We start from the raw sequence: 24,673 nt of genomic DNA on the forward strand, positions 1-24,673 counted from the left end.
TAGAGATACTGCACAGTAGCATTGCATTACATGCCAAAAGTGATAAGTTCTCTTGATGCCCCTCGAACGGGCCTCCTAAAACACGGAACAAACTACTCAACTGTTGTGAGGACATTAGAAAGCTTTGGCCCGCTTCACATTAAAACAACAGATAGTCTATGCGTTCTGTTACCATGGAAACACTGGAGGTGAAATAAATCCCCATTTTAAACATATCATAACCTAGATGAATCATAATATGGCTATTACACTCGCTTGGAGTCAATGGAAGTGGCAGCACAGGGTATAGTCAAACTCTTCAGAATCCACACAGTGACACTAAAGCCACTCCATCGTGTGCCATGTCAAACTTTGGATTCTTTATTTCCTCCCTTCTGTTACAGTAAGCCAAGTGTATGTAGCATAGGCAGACTTTGCTAGGGAATTTATTGGAGATACGGGGCCACTTTAGTGTGTGTGTGTGTGTGTGTGACACATATATATGTATGTGACACACATACATATATATGTGTCACACACACATATATGTATGTGTATGTATGTGTATCTATCTATCTATCTATATATCGTGTTCATATCATATATATATATATCGTGTTCCCATACCGCGCAGATGCGAGCTGCTGCTAGCATGCTTTAATCAGTTTGCATCCCTCACTTTTTTCATTTTGATAAACAACCTGTCAACACATAAAGGTAAATGCTTGTATGAACACAGCCTACACCAATTATGCATATGTGTTTCCTGGCGAAATACAAACATATAGCACACATATCTCATCCAGCACAAGTTTATTGTATATGTTGTTATCATTTGCAGTGCGGTCTATAATTCACTATGCAGTGAATAATTACTGTAACGGTGCATTAAAATGAGCTCCTCCAATGTGCTTGTTTTAATGAATGATAATGAAGTTGTGCAATCAATGGTAGAACGCATTCCAATATACTCACCAAAGTTAAGAAGATTACGGATGTCTTTGCCATGTGTGCTTATATTCACAATACTTACAATGTGACCATTACATGACATTCAGTATTTTATAATTACGTAGTCATTATGAATTGGGCAGTTTTCTTAGCATTAGGTGTTGAAATACCGCTGACCCTTACTTTCACATATTCTTACTATTATTTACAGGGTTAATACATCCCTCTCATGTACATAGCTCAAGAACAAACTCCACTATAATGTACAATGATACCATTAACGATAAACATATAGTAACATTAAAGGTATGTTATAATACACAACCCATTATATATTTACAAATAGGTTGTCGTTATACTGTCAAGGATACAGTACTTATAAATGCTATTAGTTATGCATCTATTGCTGAATTCAAACTCCTATTTAATATTCTACAGAAGTGATTTGCAGCCACTAACCTTTCCTCAGACTCAGGACCTCCAGGAACCTTGTACTTTGCTTGTTGCTGAAATACAGAGGACTGCATTTAACATTAATGATATATTTGGTAGGCCATTAAGAAATTAGATAGATAGATAGATAGATAGATAGATAGATAGATAAGCCTCTAGAGTTTGTATATGACTGTACATAACGCAGCAGAACGTTGCACACCGACCTGAATACAATAATCTGTAACTATAGGGATCTTTTATACTGTAATGACTTCAGAGTATTGTGATCTAATTCCGAATGATTATAATACTAGATTAATAGAAAACATCTCATCTGCTACTAATCATAAACAACAGGCGATAAGCATCACCTTGCTACATGACCTTGCCACATGGACTTCACCAGACTGCGTTGCCTCCAGACACTGGACTAATATGAGGGAGGTGAGGGAGGAATTGACTGAATGAAACAGATCAATGACTTATTCCCCAAGCTGCTTGTACCTTGTTACCTTGTAGAACCAAGCTATACAAGTACACTACAAGGGAAATGTTGTATATACCAGTAGAGTGCACTCCTTGTGGTCACATATCAGTCATTTAACCCAACATGTCCTGTGCTATGTGAAGCCAGGCCTGTGATTACAAGATCCACCACCACTAACATAATGCATCAGCACTGGCATAATCCATCAGCACAGTGTAAACGTGATTCTATTTATAGATAACACCAAGCGCAATTATTTTTCCCTGCAAATATGTAAAATTTATGTTAATATTAATCCGACACTAACCGACAAAATATCTACAATGACTTTCAGGACCACATTACCATTTAATGTATTTGGAAATCGATAGGTCTCCTGATACTTGCTGGGACATATGTCCTTCTGTAATAATTATCTATAGCCTGTGTACATAATAGATGAACCCTGAAAAAACAGAAATTATTTTTCTTCCTTTATTAATAAATAATTTGTAAAGAAAATACAAATACATCTCTTGATGAGGTTCAGCTATCATTAAAGCGGATCTTTCCATGAATCAGCCTGTTGACTGGGATCCAGACTTCCTCATAAACCTGACTTGAGACTCTACATTATCCCCCCTCCCCGCACATTGCTAAGACAGGACATCTTGATTTGTCCAGTAATTAGACACTTTCCACTAATGGAAGCAATTGCATATATTATATTCGCGCACCTGATTAAGAATGAACTCACTGCTTAGGGTGGACTTAATTATGTAATGTCATTTAATGATGAGCGAAATCATGAAATCAGACTTCACCATGGAAATAGAGGCGGACACAAACTGTAATGTGCTTTCCTTTGAAATGAATAAACTACAATTGTGTTTCACAAATCATTCAACTAAAGCAATCCTAGTATACTGGATCACTATATAAAGGTAACACACACATTAATATATGCATACCTTCTAAATTACTGGACTTCAGTATTTTAATATAAGACATTAAAATTTTCTATTTTCATAACTTCATTAACTTAATAAGGCTGGAAAGTTACGAAAAGACAAACGAAAGCGTTAGAATCTGAAATGAACACTGAAATAATAATAATAAATAATGTGATTCCGTCCAAAAATCTGTAATGATCGTAGGGTCCCATCAAGGTAAAAAACTAGTTTTTAAAAGCTCAATTAGTATTTTACTCTAGTTTACACTTTCAATAATAGCAAAGGAAAATGTAAAGCAGAAATAACTAATCATTTGTAGATTGTCAAAGGAACTTCAATAACTTCCTCTGCTGTTTGGTACCTTGCCACTATTGCTAATAAATAGCACTGGCTCAGCACTAATAGCTACAAGACACCCTTTGCAAAATGAAGTAGCATTTTGTGGACCTTGTCCTATTCTGTGTGTTATTCAGTAACAGCTGTAGAGTGCAGCAAATATCAGGTGTCTTTTGTATGTGTTTTGTATGTTTACTTGTCTCTTTTGTGCATCTTACTTTTCTATATCAAGGTGCATTGATGCCAAACAGTGATGAAATAAGAAGAAAAGCCAATTGCTGCACTGAGGTGGGGGATAGCTGCTAGGAATCCGCCTGCAACTGTGGAGAAGTCAGTAATTGCTGGAGACAGGGAGAGCTGGGGGTTGGGCTGAGGGATCCATGTATAAATAGTGTGATCTCAAATTGAAAGGCATAAATAACAGCAGGAGTGATCTAACCCTATGCAGTTCATCCTCGACGGGAAAAAAGGGGGGAGAAACAATAAGGAGAAGCTTCAGGGGGACGTGTAGATCTCCTAGTGCAGACCAAGTGGATCTCTGTGGATACAAGATCACAGGGCGCAGCAGCCATGGAAGAACTTACTGCTTTTGTATCTAAGTCCTTTGACCAAAAAAGCAAGGATAGCAGCGGTAGTGGCAGCAGCAAGAAGGAGACCATTACATACAGGGAAGTTCTGGAGACTGGCTTAGCTCGGGCCAGGGAGCTGGGGAACTCTGATAGCAACCTCCAGGACATTACAGACAACAGCAACCACTGCTCACTGCACCTCTTCAAGGAGCACACAGACATAGACAAGGACAAGCTCAAAGACTACAACACTAGCAGGATATCCGAGGGTGAGTTTCATCTGCATCTCTATGGACTCTGCTCTAAACTGTATGAACTAGACTGCATGAACTGGACTGAATCCTGCACAGGGAAAACTTCTAGCCATTATACAGTGCATGCGCTTGTATTGCATTTCCTGCTACACACATTCTATCAATTGTGTCATGCTAAAGCAATGCCATTATCACACTGCAGCCAGTACATCATACAATACAGACTCAATTATAGCTCATTATTACATTATATTCCGTGTACATCGCTTGGTAAGAATTACACACTCATGTATAATTATATATATTAGTTAGTGTTGAATCCCTACCTTGTTATGTGAAGCTTTCCCATAGAAAGAGGAAGGATGTGTGTGACTATTTTCAGTTCTGTCGTTCTTAATGCCTGACAACTTCCGGATAGTGTAAATGCTAATGATAGGGAATGATTATTAGGCCAGTTGCACACTACAGAACTGAAGTCTAATGGACTATATTCTGTATAGTCCCTAATAGCAGAGGCCACAGGCTTTAGGCTCACTAAATATTTTTTTGCTCACTGAGGGAAACAGGTGTTCTTCTTTCAAATTGTTATCATGACTATTGCTTTACTAAGACATATTGCAAACAGCCTGCAAAACATGTGGCTAGATGGGGAGGCGGAGGGGGGGTGGGTTTAAAACGTTTTCATGTGGTGTGACTCAAGGTGAAACTAAATTAAAAACAAGACGGGGGAGATCAGGATGAAGGAAGTATAAATCTGTTTTGTGATACTATAATGTTTAATGCGTTTCTTTAGAAATAGCAGTATATTTGCAAGCTTACAAACAGATAGATAAATAGAAGCTGTAGACAGACAGATCGTGACAATAGATAGATGGTATTCTTAACTAATAATTTTGCTTCATCTACTTTATAACTTAATTGAATTGCTACACAGTACACTGTAATTTAGAGGATGATATATGTATGTACCGTATACTTATTTTACATAGAAAATAAATATTCCAAATAAGTCTTTCAATAACCGTTGTATTATGAGAAATTACTCTTCATGAAAAAATGTATATGTAAGGTCATGTCAAATGTCAGCATGTTACTATTACTCATCGCTTTACCAGGAGAATATGACATAATATCATTGTTTAGGATGTGTTGTCAGGCCACTTGCATGCCTGCTTTTCAGCCTAAGTGGTAATGTAATAAAGATGTATACTATACTAGAAGAACAAAAGCATTATAAATTAAAACTTAATCCAAAAACTCCATAAACACTTGAAAAAATACGATTCCATTCTTTTTAAGATTTTGTAAAGTTAATTCTTGTTGAGTTAATTATAATGCAGCTTTAGAAAAGTTTGTGTAGAAGGCTCTGACAATATACGCTATAGAAAGTGCTTTAAAATAGTTCTTCAAAATAGGAACCGTAAAATAGCATTTTATCTTAATGGTATTAATAATTACAAAAGACTCTGCTGCTATTATTAGTAGTAGTATTATACTGCTTATGATTGTTATTATAATTATTGTTACCTACTTTATTGCATCACATTCAGAGGGTTTATGGATGAAGGTTGGGCAAACTATATTATTGACACTTAACTATCTTATTCCTAATTGTGACTTAACTATCTCTAGAGCATATTTTGCCTTGTTAATTGAAGATGCATTGATAAAAGCAAAAAAGGCTGCACAGCCAGCATCGTGTTTTGTTAATGAACGAAGAGTCTACAAAGAGACTGTGCTATACACTATGGGTACATGGATAGAACGATATCATGTGCATAATTGACTCTACAAACACGCACACACAAGTACAGTAATAATGCTCATATATATCTAATATGAATATATATATATATATATATAGTATAAATATATATATATATATATATATATATATATATATGTGTGTGTGTGTGTGTGTGTGTCTGTGTGTATCTGTCTATCTGTCTATCTATATGCATTTTATTAACCTTTATTATCAGTACATAATTATACTGATAATATAATTAATATATAATATAATTACAGTGTATAATATATACAATGTCGGCCATTACGGTCTATCTATCTATCTATCTATCTATCTATCTATCTATCTATCTATCTATCTGTATTGTTTGGTACTAATCGGGTCAGAGTTCAGGTTTCAGATCACACAGAAGAACATGAGCCCAGGAGAGTAGAGATAGTGAAATGTTTGCTGTTAACCTATTTATCATATGTAATGAAGCCACATAGCAGAGTGAGCTGGATTTATTATCATTATTAAATGGTATGAAATAGATACAGATCCTCGATCGTTGTGTATTACTATTCAGTAAGTGAAGAATTGATTTCTCTGCTTGTGTTCGTTGCACCGCTATTGGACTAATAGTAATCGATTGAGAATACATTAGTACATATCTGTTAGGATAGGACGAGCAGTTCATGAAATACATGACGGATGAAGAGTCATTACTATCATTACTGACTTCTTCCTTCCCAAGGAAAATCACATTTCATCCATCAATTATTCTAGAGCTAAATAAAAACTGTATGAGGAAATGCAGCTTGTTAATTGTATATCAAGTCCAGGGTCACTTGTCTCTAGGAGAGAGCGTTGTGTGGGAGACATTTTCATTGAGGTATTATGTCATTTTATAAAAGTTGTCTAATCTCAGTACAGGCTGGTAACTAGTGCACCACCATGCTATGGTATTGATGAGACTCCCTCTGCTCACAGGAATCTACGAGTGTAAAGACAAGAGAGAAGACGTGAAATCAGAGGATGAGGATGGACAAACGAAGCTGAAGCAGAGGAGAAGCAGAACGAATTTTACATTAGAGCAGTTAAATGAACTGGAAAGACTGTTCGATGAGACTCACTATCCTGATGCTTTTATGAGAGAGGAGCTAAGTCAGAGGTTGGGACTCTCTGAAGCCAGGGTCCAGGTAAGGAGAGAAACTATCATGTAATGGAATAGCAACCTACGGGATAATCACTACCATCACGCGTTGGCATTCTCTACGTGAGGTATGCTACCTATCTATGTATGATCTGTCTACAGTATCTATCTATCTATCTATCTATCTATCTATCTATCTATCTATCTATCTATCTATCTATCTATCTATCTATCTATCTATCTATCTATCTATCTGTCCGTCTACAGTATCTATCTTTCTGTGAGCATAACAAATACATTTAATAAAAGATCTAAAAATGAATAAACACCTTGGCAGAAATATGAGAATCACAATGGAAGCTTTCTATTGTTGAATTAGATTGTATGAAACAGAAGAATAATGAAGGTTATTTAATCATCAAGAAGAAAATTTGAGGGATTATTATGTATATATTGTTTATATAATGTAATATAATTATGTAGTTATGTTTATAAATAAATATATTTATTTATAAAATAAACTACTCGCTAAAATATAAACAACAATAATAGACATAAACATCGCTGTAATGTACAACTATTGCTATCAGTAGATGAGATACTTATCAGGTAGTGATATATATATATATATATATATATATATATATATATATCTATATATATATATATATATATACCAGAGCAGGCAGTGATTGTACAGTATTCCTAACGGTATCTGCCTCATTAGAGAGGCAGAAGGCAACTGGTGTCCAATGCATACATGCAGCTTCTCTGTATGCCACCGGCCACAACATCCCTTTGGCAGCACAGACACATTTGGTCTTATTAGTTTTCAGCACAATTTCGCAGCTTCTGTCGGTGCCACCGCCGAATAGAATAGGCCCTTTAGAGGTTCCTTGACTGCTTTGGGGCTGGATTATCCTGAGCCGGGGGGTGAAGGTGCCCCAGCTGACCTGCTTGACAGCCATATGGATTTATGACATCCAAGTCCTCCCCATCTGCTCCCTCTCCCTGCCTTTAAAGTGCTGCAAACACCATCTCAAAATGATGATTATTTAGTCAGTAAAACGTATTTACGAGCTTTTAGCTAAGCATTCAGCCTTTATGACAGGACGCAATGAATTAAATCTCTATTAGACTCAATTAGAACTTATCCCGTCTCACAATCGATAAACAAAACAATAACTCATGAAATGCAACAACATATATATACATCTAAAGAAACAAAACTAAAGATTCTAATATTCTAACATTCAGAAAATACGTTTTCCCCGGTATCACTTCATTAATTAAACACCAAACTCGGAAATCCTACATGTACAGTACTAATCGCTTTTGTGCATAGCGTTCTAGTCCTGCTATTATCGGTAATAGTAAGAAAAACAAATTACACACACACACACACACACACACGTGTGTATATATATATATATATATATATATATATATATATATATATATATATATATATATATGTATATATATATATGTGTGTGTGTGTGTGTGTGTATACGCACACATGCACACACTAGGTTGTCAGGAGACTAATTGCATGAATGACTTGTCTATTTCATATGTAGCTGAGGGGGATATCAGCGTCACCCTCATTACCATTAGCAGGTTCTGCTGCTCTGGATCTTTAATATCTTCCAATGCCTTGATGTGTTGTTTCTAGAAAAACAAATTACTTGTAATTCTGCCCTTTATTACAGAGTGGCACCTTCTCAGGATGTCCAGAGTCGCAGAAAATTGCTCCTTAAACTACTTTCAGATCTCAACCAAAATGTCTATATTGATTCAGGTGGAGGCATGAAAAAAAACTTGGAGGTTTTGAAAAAAACTGTTTGGAATAAAAATAGTTGGACAGTTTGGGAAAGAGGAAGCTAATTATGTGAGAGAAAATCAGAACATTCCTCACAAGGGTGAATTTTTACATGAACAATTTTTCTGTCCGATTTTCGTACCGAAGTCAGACAGAAACAAAGCATGCTATTTTTAATGATTTTATTCACATGTGATTTTTTTTTTTACTCAAACAGTCCAGGGAAAAAATAAAAAAACACAGCATGGCCTATTTGTTGCGATTTTCAGGCGAAAATTGCACATTCAGTTCTATGGGTGTGATTAAAAAAAAAACAGCTTGCACAACTTATTTGATGAAAATTGTGATGTTTTTATTATATGCATTCATGGTTACCATAAGAAAGTGCGCAGAATCTTTAATTACACAATTTGGCCAATCGTGCGTTTTTTTATGCATGTAAAAATCTGATGCAAAATGGATAAAACGCTAAAAAATGACAACCACAAAATATTGCATGAAAACCCCATGAAAAATTGGTCCAATTTTTCAGGACTGAAAAAAACCCCTACCCATGTGAATATACCCTAAGGTGTATTAGTAGTGGGGGGAGGAGGATTTTCAGGGGACAGTATAGAAGCAGGGCAGGGAGGCATTTTATATGGTAACTACTCAGTGGCGGATTGTAATAAGCACACACTGTCCTTGTTGTTAGAAGATACAATTTCAATTGAGAGTGGAAATTTGCTGTAAATAAATTGATGCTTCTCTGCCTGCCTGCTCCTTATTAACCTTTTATTTTTAGCGTGTCCTGGAACCCCATACCACCCAGCTGTCAGGGTTATAATTGAAAGTTATGAGCCCATAGTGAGGAGCAGGCAGTAATTCAATTACAAGAAATATCTCTTGCTTTATGGTGCACAGCTAAATTAAATGTCATTATTCACTGTCTCTAATGGAAATCAAAAGGAAATCAGATTAGGGTATTTGTGAAAGAAATCACTGAATGATCCTTAATGAAGAAATAACTGTCTAAAACAGTGTAGTGCGCTTTACTTACCAGATTCAGGCCTAATTGGGATTGATCACAACCCTGATTTATTATTGCTTAACCTGCTGGCTAATTCATCACTTTTATTTGTCATCGTAACCTCGTGTTTTTTTTTCCTTTGCTTGTCCCATGGCTACAATGCCTTTATGTATTTATTCCGAAAGTACGCAGCCAATGTGCCAGGAGCTATCCAAAGTGCCCCCTCTCCATATAACATAATCACATTACATGCTGATTGGGTTCTCCCTTTGTCTGCAGGATCTACATACACACCAGGATCTAAGCAGCTTCTTCTGAATTTACACTGCCCCTAAGCTGGTGTGTGGCTTTGATAAAGTAAAGGGATCAGTATCACAGGGCCACATAGAGATTGCAATGGGCCATGTAAACTCTGCTGACCCCTGTTAAAAAGGACCATCACTGCCTCCCTCTGAAGTATGGGGCAACTACTCACACTTTTACTGATAACATTGCTATCCAAATCATTGTGATGAATGTCTTCCAGAGTTTCTTTGCACTAATTACTGCCTTATAAATGGCCATCATTAAAAGCAATTGAACAAAGCTTGGAGGGGAATGCAAAGCAGAAAGTGCAGACTGTATGAGTAAAATAGTAGTAATTGGCTATATATACTTGGGAAAAAAACCTTACATTTTACATAACACTTCCTGTTGATGTTATTTACTATAGTCCCCTTTTTTGAGTTGGTGATATGTTATTTCCTAATTGTGACATAGTAATGATTTTGTATCTGCAATATAATATCAAGTATTTTGTATTATAAAACTTTGTGATATATTGGTTCTGGTCATTTTGCTGCAGGCTTTCAAAATATATAGTTTACGAGTGGAGCAAAATGAACAAGGAGTTACTCGGACTGTAACTGAAGAATGTAGATTTTATACTAATTAGAATAGAAGAAGATGTAACTTTACAATTTTTGAATGGTCAGAGAACACATACACTACCTAAATCTGAAATACCTAAGACTCTCATTGTGGTACAATAGTCTGGTAAATAAACGCAGGGGTTTAATTTTTTTCTAGGGCTACTTGGAGTAGTTTGAGTATTTTTTAATAGTACAATATGCAGTTCGCAATTGCTTGTCTAATCTAAAATTAATTCTATATAGCCCAATATATATATAAAGGGATATTGTCAATCTTTTACTATAAGTAGTATTGTAATGATAATTAGTGTATTCTATCTATCTATCTATCTATCTATCTCTATCTATCTATCTATCTATCTATCTATCTATCTATCTATCTCATATCCATCTATCTATCTCATATCTATCTATCTATCTATCTATCCATCTATCTATCCATATATCTCATATCTATCTATCTATCTATCTATCTATCTATCTATCTATCTATCTATCTATCTATCCATCCATCTGATATCTATCTATCTATCTCATATCTATCTATGTCTTATCTATCTATCTATCTATCTCATATCTATCTATGTCTTATCTATCTATCCATCTATCTCATATCTATCTATGTCTTATCTATCTATCTATCTATCTATCTATCTATCTATCTATCTATCTATCTATGTCTTATCTATCTATCTATCTATCTATCTCATATCTATCTATGTCTTATCTATCTATCTATCTATCTATCTATCTATGTCTTATCTATCTATCTATCTATCTATCTATCTATCTATCTATCTATCTATCTATCTATCTATGTCTTATCTATCTATCTATCTATCTATCTATCTATCTATCTATCTATCTATCTATGTCTTATCTATCTATCTATCTATCTATCTATCTATCTATCTATCTATCTATCTATCTATCTATGTCTTATCTATCTATCTATCTATCTATCTATCTATCTATCTATCGCTTAGTTCTCTGCTGGGTGAGAAATTTGATTGTGTAAAAAAATTACCACCATACACTACTTGTAAGAGGACAAGGCCATATTCATATTAGCATTTGTTTGTTTGTTTTTTCATTTTTTTACTTGTGTTTTGTAAAAAAAAAAGTTAAAGATCCTCTGTCAAATCCCATTGTAATGAATCCAGTAGCCTCAAAATGTTTATTATGTCTTTAAGTGCTCCTCGAGAAACATTCTTAAAACTCATGTAGACTGATAATTTATTTTAGATTACTATCCAAACAGTTTAGCTCAATTTTGAAATAAATGGGAGGCCCCTAGCAACATATAACACAAGATTCAGTTTTATAGATGTTTTATAGTATTTTTAGTTTTGCAGTGTATTGGTAGCATATATTGTACTATTTATTGTGAAATGAGCTCTTTTAGTTTTATTTTATTATTATATGAGGGAATATATATGTAAGGCTGCTTTCATACCTGCGTTTGGGTTCAGTTCATGGTTTCCATCTCTCTAATCCATTTTTGCGGGAGAGATATTGAAGTTAAAAGGATCCATTTTTTTTTTACATTGAAGTCAATGGGTTTTAAAAACAACAGTAATCAAATGGAAAGGCTCCCGTTTCCTTCTGTTCCATCATGTTTCTCTTTTCTCTTTATGTAAAAATAATGCTGCAGACTGCGCTATTTTCCCATCCAATAAAATGGAAACCTAATGGAATGAAAGCAAACAGAAGCTTTTCCGTTTGCTTCCCATTTTTTTTGAATCCCATTGAATTCAATGGGGAAAATATGGATCCATTTTTTTCCATTTTATTTCACTTCCTCTCCCCATAAAAGTGAAGCAGAGAGGTGCAAACCCTGAACCCAAAATATAGCTTGCCTTTTACCTCTACATGAGTCTTTCTCAGAATATACCCATGCATACACACAGACATACACACACACCATTAATTGCCAAATTGGCAAAAGTGGGAGGAGCCGAGTTAATCTTGTTATCGTTCTGTAAATACATTCATGCATAAATTAGTATTAAATAGAGATTCAACATTCAGTATTTATCTGTTAAACACAGCATGAGTACTTTTATATATCTCTGAACCACATTTGGTTAAGGGTCTTCAATCTCTGTAATGTTTCTCAGGTATGGTTCCAGAACCGAAGAGCAAAATGTAGAAAACAAGAAAATCAAATGCACAAAGGTGGGTACGGTGAGTAGATCCAAACCCAATGCAGCCTTGGTCTTCAGGTGGCGGAGGGTTCTTCCATTTCTACATTGTAGATAATATTGTAAATAGCATTTCTAGTTGTAGCTTTAGCAAAACTAATCCAAGTTATTCATATTACATGTCAAAAAACGGAATATTATTACACCCTCACAGTATACTCTACTTGAGTAACCTACGGTGATTTCACCTACAGCTTACAAGCTATAGAAATAGCAGCAATCAAGGATCCTAGACAATTAGTACTTTTCCCATTGCTTAAATACTGTATCCCTTTACTTTGCACTATATTAATTATGGGTGGAAAAAAGTTATGCAGTATGGCACCAGGGAAGGGTACTAACAGAACATACCAGCTATTACACACTTGTCAAAATTTTATTGAATATTACATGTCTCATTGGGATTAAATACTTGGATGAAGCTATAATAGCAGCATTAGTCACATTATTAATTCAAGAATAAAATAGATCACAATTTTCAGGGCTTCTTGATAATCTTCACTGGTTTGTCAACATTGTTTGTTTTTACATACCTTCTAGGTGTCATTCTGGGAACAGCAAGCCATTTAGAAACATGTAGAGTTGCACCATATGTGAACATGGGAGCATTGAGGATGCCTTTCCAACAGGTAAATCTATGTGTATATTGTAAGATTTTAGCCCATATACAGAAAAACATTGCATTTAATTTAAATTATGATAATTATGTTTTTCATATTCACTTTCATCCAGGTGTGATTTAGATCATTGATGTATTAACATAGGCCTTAAAGGGGTACTCTGAAACTTTAACTATAGAGGACCTACCCTCAGGATAGATCATCAATAGTTGATCGACAGGGACCTATCACTCAGGATCCTCGCCAATCAGCTGATTGTTCAGCCCACTGATAGTTCAGCAAGTTGGACATCATCATTACTAGTCAGTTCAGGAACCATAACAGCCGGCTTCATTCCCATTCAAATTGATGGGACTGCCTCCTATTACACTTTTGGCTTCTTATTGTGGTCAGGACCGGAAGTTTAATAGAAGACAGTGGTCCCATTGATTTCAATGGGAGTGAAACCGGCTATTATATGTTAGTCGCTGAACAGAGATAACAGCATACAGCCCTCTGTACTGACAGCAGGCCAAATGATCAGTTGATTGGCAGGGATGCCAAGTGACAGAACCCTGTCGATCAAATATTGATGACCTATCTTATCCCATTTAACTGGCTGTCTAAAATTTGTCAGAATGGTTATTTCGACTGAGTTTGTAGGCTTCCTACTAGTATATTTAGAAAACTTATATGTATCTAAAGGCTCAATCACATATGTTCACAGATCAGGTCAACCTACTTCTGGTCTTTAATATATAAAAACTGGAGGTAATCCTTTTCATTTGAAATCAGTTGTGCCCTTATTAACAGAAACGTTTTCTGGCATTAACTCTGGATGTCTTTCAAATCTGTGAATGCCATATTAGGCAAGGATGAATACTACACTCATTCAAGTTGGAATGTTTTGCCAATGGCAAGTATGGACACCACATATTGTCCAATTGTACCTTTTTTCCGACAGGTGGAGGGATTTGATTCCTCTGCCTGCTCTGTGGGAATGTACCCAAAGTGTATCCAGTAATCTAAATCAAGTACAAAGTTTGTTTGAAAGCTCCCAAAAAAGAGTAGATTTAAATGATAGGCTTCAATCTACACAGCAACTTGACATGTGCTGGCCGCATCAGTGAATTCATATGATTCTACTTTTATTCACTTTGTGTTCCTTTTTAATATTAACATTTTATTGTATGAAAAACAACACAAAAGTCATATTTATATATAATTTTTCATTATGGTGTGTTAAAAAAATGTGATTAGTTACATATATGTAAACAATGACATACATACCATAGAAGAATCCCATGCTGAACCTGTGCGGCTCATGGAGCTCAGTTTGACCTCATTCCTATTTCTAGTGAGAACCTTTTCAATTATTCTTCTTGGTAAAGACAATCTAAAATTGGTAATTGAGGAATCAGCCAGAATTTCATGCTTTCCTTGTCACTTAGGCTGGGTTCCCATACACCCAAAAGTCTCTGATGCTTTTTTTCCATTCAGCATAATAGTGAAATACTAAAGGGAATCTGAAGCAAGAACTAATCCCGTAGTTTTCTGTGAGATCGTTCATGGCATCCGGTGCATAAGTTCTGATGCCATGTGCCTCCTTGAGCTGGACAGAAAAACATTGCATGCAGTCTTTTTCTATTCAGCTATGTCTGTCTATGGATGTCAAAACCATTCAGGAAAACCATGCCAGTTATGTCTGCTTTTGGTGTAAAACCACTGGTTGGACTTAACTGATATATAGAAACCCTACCGTATGCTCCGCATAGTAAGCTGTGTGGTGGTGAGAACTAGTACCAAAAGGGATGCACCATTTTGACATTTTGGGACCTCTCTATTTAAAGTGCACCTCTGATCACATATATATGGGATTTAGGTGTAGAGTTGAGCGAACGTACTCTGCCGAGCTTGATGCTGGTTCAAGTATTAGCGTACTCGATGGTGCTCGTTACTCGAACGAGCATCAAGCCGTGTTCGACCCCGCCCCCGTTTTATGCTCCTCTCCGCTGTGACATGCCCATTTTGGCCGCGACACAGCGGGTGTCATTGGCAAATTTTTTGTCTGGCAGGCAGGGGAGAGAGAGAGAGAGAGAAAGAGAGAGAAAGGGAGAGACGAACCTAGGAGAAAAAAAAAGCTTGGCACCCGACGTCCCTCATACAAAAATGCATTGTAAAGCATTGGTTCTGTTAGAGCTGATCAAACATGTGCTAAAAAAATTGCTTGTCTGCTGCACCCTAAGGCCTCAGTCACACGGGCGCATCGGCATCCGTACACCGGCGCCGATGCGCCCGTGTGACTGCAGGAAGGAGGCGGACGTACCAGAAGACGGCCGTCTCACTGCAGCGCCGGAGGAAAGAACACATGATCGTCAATGAAGCCGGTCACATGTTCTTTCCTCCTGCGCTGCAGAGAGACGGCCGTCTTTAGGTACGTCTGTCTGCTGGTGTCAGTCACACGGGCGCATCGGCGCCGGTGTACGGATGCCGATGCGCCCATGTGACTGAGCCCTTATCATGAAAGAGATTACAGCCCATAATACAGATGACATAGAAATTTTGCATCAATATTACGCGTGCCTTTTTTCTAGGCTCAGATGGAACCTATGATTTATGTAGACTTGTCCATTGACTATCTTTGGCTCTATGTTATAGAGCAGAGCAAAATTGTAAGCATGACATGAATGTGTGCATCGACCAAAATAGGATGATGGAAATGACACACGCTATATGATCATACAGGATATAGGACTCATTTGCATGTAGTGGTTGATTAAGAACTGCTACAAAAATCTCATGACATCGCAGGAAACATGGCAGTACTGTTTGATAAAACTGTGACTCATGGCATTAGACATCCTCAGTTGTTGAAAAAGGTACTGGAGACTGAAATCTCTAAAAGAATGTGTAGACTATACTAATATGTGACTAATACTCACTTTATTGCCCTGTATATATCTATATGTATCGATTACATGTTAAATATCAATTGCTAATTGATCCAAGTGCTATCATTTTCTTCAATGTAAAGACATACAGTAGAATTCCCTTACTATCGCGCCCATGCCTTGATCATGTCTTATTTGACCTCTGTCATAAATTCTTCGACACTGAATTCCAAACTGGGATCATCTTAATTTAAGAATGTCCTTGATCTAAAAACTGTCTACTAAAGTTCATAGTCATAGAATATGCTAGTTTGGCATTATAAATGTTACAGCTTTGTATTTAACCGAATGTAACTAGATTTAAATGATAATAATGTTAGCTGGTATTATGGAGCTCTATGACGATCCAACAAAAGTAATAGCAGACCCTAAAGGCTGATTTACACGCAACGATTATTGCTCAAAATTCGTCCAAATGATGGCTTTTGAGCAATAGCCACTGTGTGTAAATGTGTGCCCATCGTGCACTTACCGTGCGCTCTTCATCCATCCCTGAGTTCAGCTCAGCATAAACGCCGTCCTCCCTGATAAGAGGGACGGCATGCTGTGTTTTCAGCGAGCAGTGCTGATAGCATTGTATGCAGCTGGCAGCCCACAGCAGAACAAAAGCAATGTATTTAGAGAACAGACCACCCTCTGTTCTCTAAATCCATGCAAATGAAGCTACTTAGCTACTAATGGGATTATCAGCCCATTAGTACTTAATGTAAAATAATTGCTCAAAACTGTCAGTTTCTGACCAATTTTGAGCGATCATCTTTGCGTGTAAATGTGCCTTAACTTTTCTTCCCTCCTCTCTTTTCTGTGATAGCAAATAAGTGAGCAGACAGCATTACTACACATTTGTGCAACAATTTACTTGTAGATGTTACAATTGTATGGAAACCAACATGATTTTAAATAGCATAATACATAGCACCACTTTTAGCCAAAATTCACAGTTCAAAATGGCATACATGTTTAGTAACTGGGTAACATACAGTACATGCTTAATAACTATATGAAAGCTTTGCTTTTACTTTGCTCCTTGTTTTTATATTAAAGGGGTTACCTTCTTCCAGAAACAGCATCACACCTGCCCACAGATTGGGTATAGTGTTGCAGATTAACCCCATTCATTTCAATAAGGTTAAACTGCAATACCAGATGCAACCCACATACAGGTATGGCACTGTTTCTGGAAGAAGGCAGTGATGTTTTCCTGATACCACACAACCTTCTTAAGCTACTCAATGGCCCACCAACATAAAAAACCTGTTCTTTACTGGTGCCTTCAACAACCAATCAGATTACAAATTTCATTATTCCAGAGCATTTTTGTAAAAAGAAAGTTTGGTATTGTGTTAGTAGAGCAAAATGTGATTGTTCTTAGTAAGAGAAAACAAGTAATCTTGTAGATATGGATCCTAAGAGGTCCGAAAGCTTGCTATAACATCATGTATTTTGTTAGCCATTAAAAGGTATCATAAGATTACTTGGAGCATTTTTGAAAATGGGTGACACTTTTTCTATGAAAATGCTTTTATAAAAATTGCTTTTACATCTCAATAGCCTATGGACACAAAATATTTGCACTCGAGGCTGATCCCATTATTAAATTCACATCAAAAATGTATAATATTTTGAAAGTGCCAATACCCGTAGTGCAAAATGAATGAGTACAGTAGAACTAAGCATTCTATCAGTGCTTAGAGCATAGACATACTTTACAAGGGTATATGTATATATAATGGAGACTACTGCATCAACACCCCCTGCATGATCAAAAATCTAGCCTACAGGGCTGCTCCTAGCTCAAAGCCTCTTGAATTTAATAGGAATTATTGGCCAAATGTTGGAAACAGACCATGGTTTACCTAACTATTAGCAGGAAACATGTGATATCAAAATCTGTGCATTATAGGAAGCGTGTATCAAATTAATAGAGTTAGAACTTCATACAGTACCGTGTAAATGTTTTAGCCAGGTGTCGAAAAAATGCTGCACAGTAAGAATGCTTTCAAAACTAGAAGTGTTAATAGTTTTTATGATCAATTAATGAAATGCAAAGGGAAAGAACAAAGGAGAAGCCTAAATCAAATCAATATTTAGTGTGACCACCCTTTGCCATCAAAGCAGCAATAATACTTCTAGGAAACACTTGCACATAGTTTTTGAAGGAACACAGCAATGGAGTTTTTTTCAAACATCTTGGAGAACTAACCACAGATCTTTTATGGATGTGGGCTTGTTCATATTCACTTGTCTCTTCATGTAATCCCAGACTGACCATATCATCACTTCCAGGACCCCTTGTTCTTCTTTACGCTAAGGATAGTTCTTAATGGCATCGGCGGCACGCTTAGGGTTGTTGCCCTGCTGCAGAATAAATTTGGAGCCAATCAGATGTCTTCTATTTTTGAAAAAAAAATCTTACTTTGCAGCATTTTTTCCACATCTACATAAAACTTTTAGAGTACTGTATATGAAATCATTATATGAAATACAAATTATAGGCATTCCTTATGCTTTTATGGGGTTAGTATACATACAATAGAGAAGATGTGAATCGGTATTGAAAATAGCTATTTATGTAGAGAAGATGAATACAGTAAATAGACAGAGCGTACAATGGCTAAAATTCACTTTTAGAAAATCACTTAAAAACACACAGTGTAGAGATTTTAGTACACAAACTTTTAACTGCTCTAATATTTTGGCATTAGTCTTCCCAAATGTTTCTTTTATTATGTAGTATAGTACGTTATATCTTTATTATTTGTACAAACATTTTCAGCCTTTTTAGGGTATATAAAAGTGTACAAAACAGTAGAAAAATTCTATTTTTTACAACTTATCCTTTTAAAACACATCCAATTCCCTGCCTATAGGCACCGCACAACATAGGTTTAGGAATGCCTTAGCTTTATTTTGTCATGTCACAATATATATTTTTGGTGCAGGAATATGTAAAAAATGAGATCTGTAAATATTTTAGAATGCCTTTTTTTGCTTTATTATATGGTGATAGATATTTATCCAGTACTTTATTTTTACTGATTTATGGAAAATTATTGTTAAGTTCTACTTTCAAAGACTAAGCCGGTTCCTATATGTCCTGTGCTGCCAGGTCTTATTCCATGCTAGATTGGATTGTTTCTGGCATCCAGCTCATCCGTTGTCACTCCGGATGTCTCCCTGCACCGTGCTGTAAAAAAACCAGCATGCAGTGTTTTCCTGTTCCCCTATTTACAGTTTTGGATGCTGGACCCATGCACAAAGTGGAAAAAAGGCGCCTTAAGTTAACTCAGGCATAATACGACTGACTGGGTACAACCAATGTATGTGCAGCCTTACCTGGATGTACTGTGATTCATATCAAAATGAGAGTTGATCTGGGGCCTAGACTTTGAAGTTTCCTCCAATTGTTGCGTTAGCAATTATGTTACTAGTCACGTAGGAAAGCAGAACATGAAAGAACCATCCTTCTACATATTGTACAGTATATCTATTACATAGAAAACAATCATGATGGCTAGAAAGGTAAAAACCTCTTCTGCTTACTCATTATGGCCATCTGCTCTCACTCATGTGAAGGTGCATGGACAATCATTGGGAGGCCGATTTGTTTCAGGAATTGCTGAGACTGAAATTTAGTAAAATTAATCTGAATAATGATGTTTTGGTGGGAAGCACAAGGATTTCTGCGCACACCAGTCAGATGAATTTAACAGTCTCAGAAAATGATTTTACCCTGCTTGTTCTCTGCATATGAGCACGCGAGTGCAGTGCATTTAAACAGGTTAAAGGAAATAGCCTGTTTGGGGGCTTTTTTTTTAGATGACTGTATGTTTGCACGTGTAAAATATACACGTGCAATACGCAGAGAATAGAATCCATTGATGTCAATGGGTTCATTCTCGTTCATTTGTAATGCGCACATATTTCTATCTTTAGAAGTCTATGGGAGATGCGCAAATATACGCACATATGCACGATGCGCTTCGCAATTCCATGAAAAACAGAACACATTTGGACCTCATTAGGCTGAATAGTCTTTTAACTGAGGGCAGGAGTGTTTTGCGTGCACATGTGAACAGGCCCTGCAAGCGCGAAAAGTACAGTACTATATGTTGATGTAAATCTACCTCATTCAGGATGCAATTGTGTTGCGCTGAAGAGTGTGCAATCACGCATATGGTCGTCTAAATAAGCCCTTAATCAGGTTTTGAACTTAAACATATTGTTTATGAATTTTTCTTGATTTTTTTCCATGTCACTATGCTAAAAAAATACTAATATTTTGCAGTTTTTACTCTGTCCACTGAGCCCCATAATAGGCTGAGAATTCCTGTTGTGTAGAAGATCACTTTTCAGTAGTCATCTTATTATCACAGGTAGGATTATAATGAAAGATAACACCTATTCATACATAACATAGGATCCGCCATCCATTGACAATAGTCAGCCTCCTTCACCTTTCCAGCTAATCCTGAGTGATCTTACAACCTGCTGGGTTCCTCCCCATTTCTGCAACTTGAGCTCTAGCCAGCCACCTCTGCCCTTCCGATTGACTGATGACACACTCCATGTGCTGCTGTAGCTTATTGCTGTAGTGTGTGAAGCGCAGTGAGAGCAACCTGCAGTTTATGGCTTAGCATTAGGATTAGTCAAACTGCTCAAAGCATGCGGCAATACATTAAGTGTCCCCCCCCCCCATGAGGAGCAAGCCTCAGGAGCCGCTCATGAGAGATTTCTCCCTCCACAATCAAACCAGGGTTAGACAATCAAACATGCCAAATAGTGTATGTATATATTTAATATTATCACCTCTATGAAGGCTCTTACCCGTAACTCCCATACTTTAACCTCTCATTCACCTGTTTTTTTGTGCCCCATTTTTCCATTTTCATATGCCCCTTATCATAGTCTTCTCAAATGATCTAGTTGCCCTTTCATATGGGATTTATCTACTGTTCTCATCTATAGAATTCTGAGGGGTAGTTAATTTAATTAGCTTAGATGACCAGGGAATTTTTAATTAGCATGAAATCTTTTTGCTTATTTAATGGCTCAGTCAGATGAGTATGGTTTACACGCTGCTACAGCAATGTGTAAACCATGCTGTTGTAGGAACCAATAGGTTCCTATGGAAGCGTTCACATGTACCCTTTTTAGAAGTGCAGAATCTGCGCTTCTAAAAAAGTGGACAGCGAGTGCCGATTCGCCTGTCAGCTCTGTGGCGCACAGTGGTGCAGGGTACTTTTCATTGGCCCCTATGGGAGCCGTGGAAGCACGCAGTCCACCCAACAGATGTGTGAACTGGCTGCTATACGGAGGTAGAAGCAGCCCGGTCACGCAATCTTTTTCAGGATGACAACAGCGTGGTTTACACGTTGCTTAGCAGCGTTTAAATCACTCTCGTCTGACTGTGCCCTAAATGTGAGGTATAGTCAGTTGTGTGTTATAGTCCAAATGTATATGTCAGAATCTGGTATTTTTGAAAAAATATATAGGTGATACATTCCTTTTAAGTAACTGTTGCCATACATATGGGCATATGAATACTTATGTATGATTCACAAACAATTATTAGCTTATTTCATAATTTTATTAGCTGTGATAGTGTATACTTAGATTGATAGGGAGTTTTTGTTTTAAATGAGTTTTCTGGTTGTAAACTATTGATGTCCCATCCTCAAGATAAGTTATCTACAGTAGATTGTCTAGGGTCCATTGCACAGGACCTCCACAAATCAGCTACTTGCCTGGCCAGCACACTTGTGCACTCAGCTGACTTCTACAGGAAGCAGACAGCTCAATACCCACTGCAGGGGCCAGGCATTGTATTTCAGGCAAAGTTCCCATTCATTTCAGTAAGACTGGAACTGTCTGCTTCCTACAGAATTCAGTTAAATACACGAGTGTAGCAGCCTGAGCGAACAGCTAATCAGCAGGGGTCCTGGGCAACGGACCCCAGCTAGTCTACTTTTTATGACTTATCCTGAGGATAGTTTACAACCAGAAAATCCCTTAAAATTTTGCATAATATTTATTTTATATGGTAGGCATACTCCCAAATATGTGCCTAGTGAAATATTGGGTATAATTCACATTCAAGTATTTAGCAAAAGGAAAATATGTCTGTGACAGAGAACTGGAGATTGACTGCAACCTTTCTCTTTCTCAGAGCTGGGACCTAAAATGCTAGTGTATCAGTACGCTATGCCTGTAGATCTTACAGGGAGTAGTGACTGCCACCTTTGAATCTCTACAAAAATATGGGGAGCTGTCATGTCACTCTGTGGTCACATTCTCAGTAGCTAAACAATCACAAACATATTTTGCATGCTGCTTTGGCCATGTTCACATCCCCACTATAAATTTTGTTATTCGTCTCTGAGATCAGAGCCAAACAACTAAAATACTGGAACCACAAATCCGGCACATGCCAGAATTGAAAACACCTAATGGACCCCATTCTGGCTATTTCATCCTGGATTTTGTGTCCGATCCGCATGTGAATATGGCCCTATGAAACTGCTGGGTTAAGAGACAAAAATCATTGGGAGCGTGAAGATTTTCTAATATTGCAGTTTATATAATGACATAACACTTAAAAACATAAAAGTCATACAGTTAACATCTAGAAAGGTATACTCATAGATTTAATTTGGAATTTCCACTTATTTGTAGTTCCCCATCTTTTGGTATATTAAATTCTTATTATGGCTTGGAAATCTCCTAATATGTGCACACTTGTACACTAGGTTCAACTTGTTCATAAATATGAACCATTATGTAAAATTCTATATTTTAATAGGAAATACCAACATACATTTGAAAAAGTTTGGTCTTCTTGGTTGACCTTTGAAAGTACAACCTCATAATTGAGGGTTCACTACTTTGGTATAGGTCATCATAATGGCTTCTCAAAAGATATATGGGAATCAGGCTGGTCGTATATGGTATAAATGCGCATTTTTAATGTGTCATTTGGTGCTTACTGAAATTATTCTTAGATCTAGCATATTTAGCTTTCAGAGTATAAGTCAGACCTCCACCCAGTTATTGTTCAACTCTATGGTTTATGCGAATGAGATCCCTTGAGACAATTGAGTGACACGGTTGTTGGTGTTTTATACTATTTACTGTTTACCTTGTATTACAAACATAAACAAAGCTTTAAAAAACAAATCTTCACATATTTTCATTGAAATATGTAGAAAATGTCATGCTGTAACTGTATACCAGAAATGCAAATATATTATAAATGAGCTGCTGTTAGTAAAGTAAACTGGTTATCTAACATATTAGCGAAGATTTCTCTAAATTGCTGCTGCTGCAAACAAAAAGAAATAATCAACCAATGAAATTGCTTTTTACATTTTCAAAAGGGATTCTAAAAATTTGATTTGGCAATATTGGTTGCTATGGGGTATTGCTCCACATTTTTTTCGGTTTTGATAAATAGTCCCCATTTACCTTAAATGTTCACCTGCAGTGCGGCCGTTTTATCGTCCAGAAACATGGGCGGATTGGCGCCCGTGTGACTGAGCCCTTAGATGCGAATTATGCCACTGCAGACTAAGGCCTCATTTAGCTGCGCATTTTCTTGCAGCTATTAGCAAGAAATGTCGCCAGAAAGTCATGACCATGTAAAGCACTGGACTCTGATACATTCATTTACATGGGTGATTTTTATCTGCAAGAAAAAAATCACAACTGAAAATTGCCAAATTGCTGGCGATTTTCAGCCATGATTTTTTACTCACAGCGTCAAAAGATAGGCTATGACCTATCTTTTGAAGAAAATCGCAAGGAGCTTCTATAGATTCCTAAGGGAGCTGAAAAAAAAGGGAGAGGAAGAGAGTTTACCTGGGTCCGGCACTCGAAGAAGACAGTTGGCTCTATTTAGCTATTTAAGCTAAATAGAGGCATTCTGCCAACCGCTGTAGCATCCTATTCACGCGATGTGGTCATGTTAATGGATGAGAAAACGCTAATGCTTTTGGAATTAGATTGAGCAATGCATGGTTGCCATGATTTTTTGACGCAATGCAACCCGCGTGAAAACACATTGCTCATGTGAAGGAGGCCTTAGGTCTTAGTCAGACGGGCGTTTTTCACGCGATTTGCGCATGCGCATGCGGTTCGCGCATATATAGAACCAATGGTTCGCTATGGTATTGGTCACATGTCCGCTTTTTATGCGGATATGCGATAAATTATAGGACACGACGATTCACAGATTGCGCCTATCTGCGTTCGGCGTTTTATGTGCGCACCAAAATCATTTACTGCAGCTAGCTGCCTTTTTTCGCTGGCGAGCACACCACACTGTACTACCGTCATCTGGCAAGTGCATAG

General features: G+C 36.9%; 1 protein-coding gene across 2 annotated transcripts in view; it reads left to right on the top strand.

The window, feature by feature from the left end:
- The first annotated feature begins 3,537 nt into the window (after positions 1-3,537).
- Positions 3,538-24,673, top strand: part of LOC136579284 (short stature homeobox protein) — a 33,073-nt gene continuing 11,937 nt past the window's right edge. Inside the window, exons 1-4 of one of the 2 annotated variants that reach the window (XM_066579664.1) lie at positions 3,538-3,958; positions 6,666-6,874; positions 12,691-12,748; positions 13,315-13,403. In XM_066579664.1, the coding sequence (XP_066435761.1) occupies positions 3,691-3,958; positions 6,666-6,874; positions 12,691-12,748; positions 13,315-13,403 (624 nt within the window). In that variant the 5' untranslated portion in view covers positions 3,538-3,690. Of the gene's footprint in view, positions 3,959-6,665; positions 6,875-12,690; positions 12,758-13,314; positions 13,404-24,673 lie in introns of both variants that reach the window. The other variant, XM_066579663.1, reaches the window with a different exon arrangement.

Source organism: Eleutherodactylus coqui, chromosome 1, assembly GCF_035609145.1.
Source record: "Eleutherodactylus coqui strain aEleCoq1 chromosome 1, aEleCoq1.hap1, whole genome shotgun sequence".
In the NCBI taxonomy this organism is placed as follows: Eukaryota; Metazoa; Chordata; class Amphibia; order Anura; family Eleutherodactylidae; genus Eleutherodactylus; species Eleutherodactylus coqui.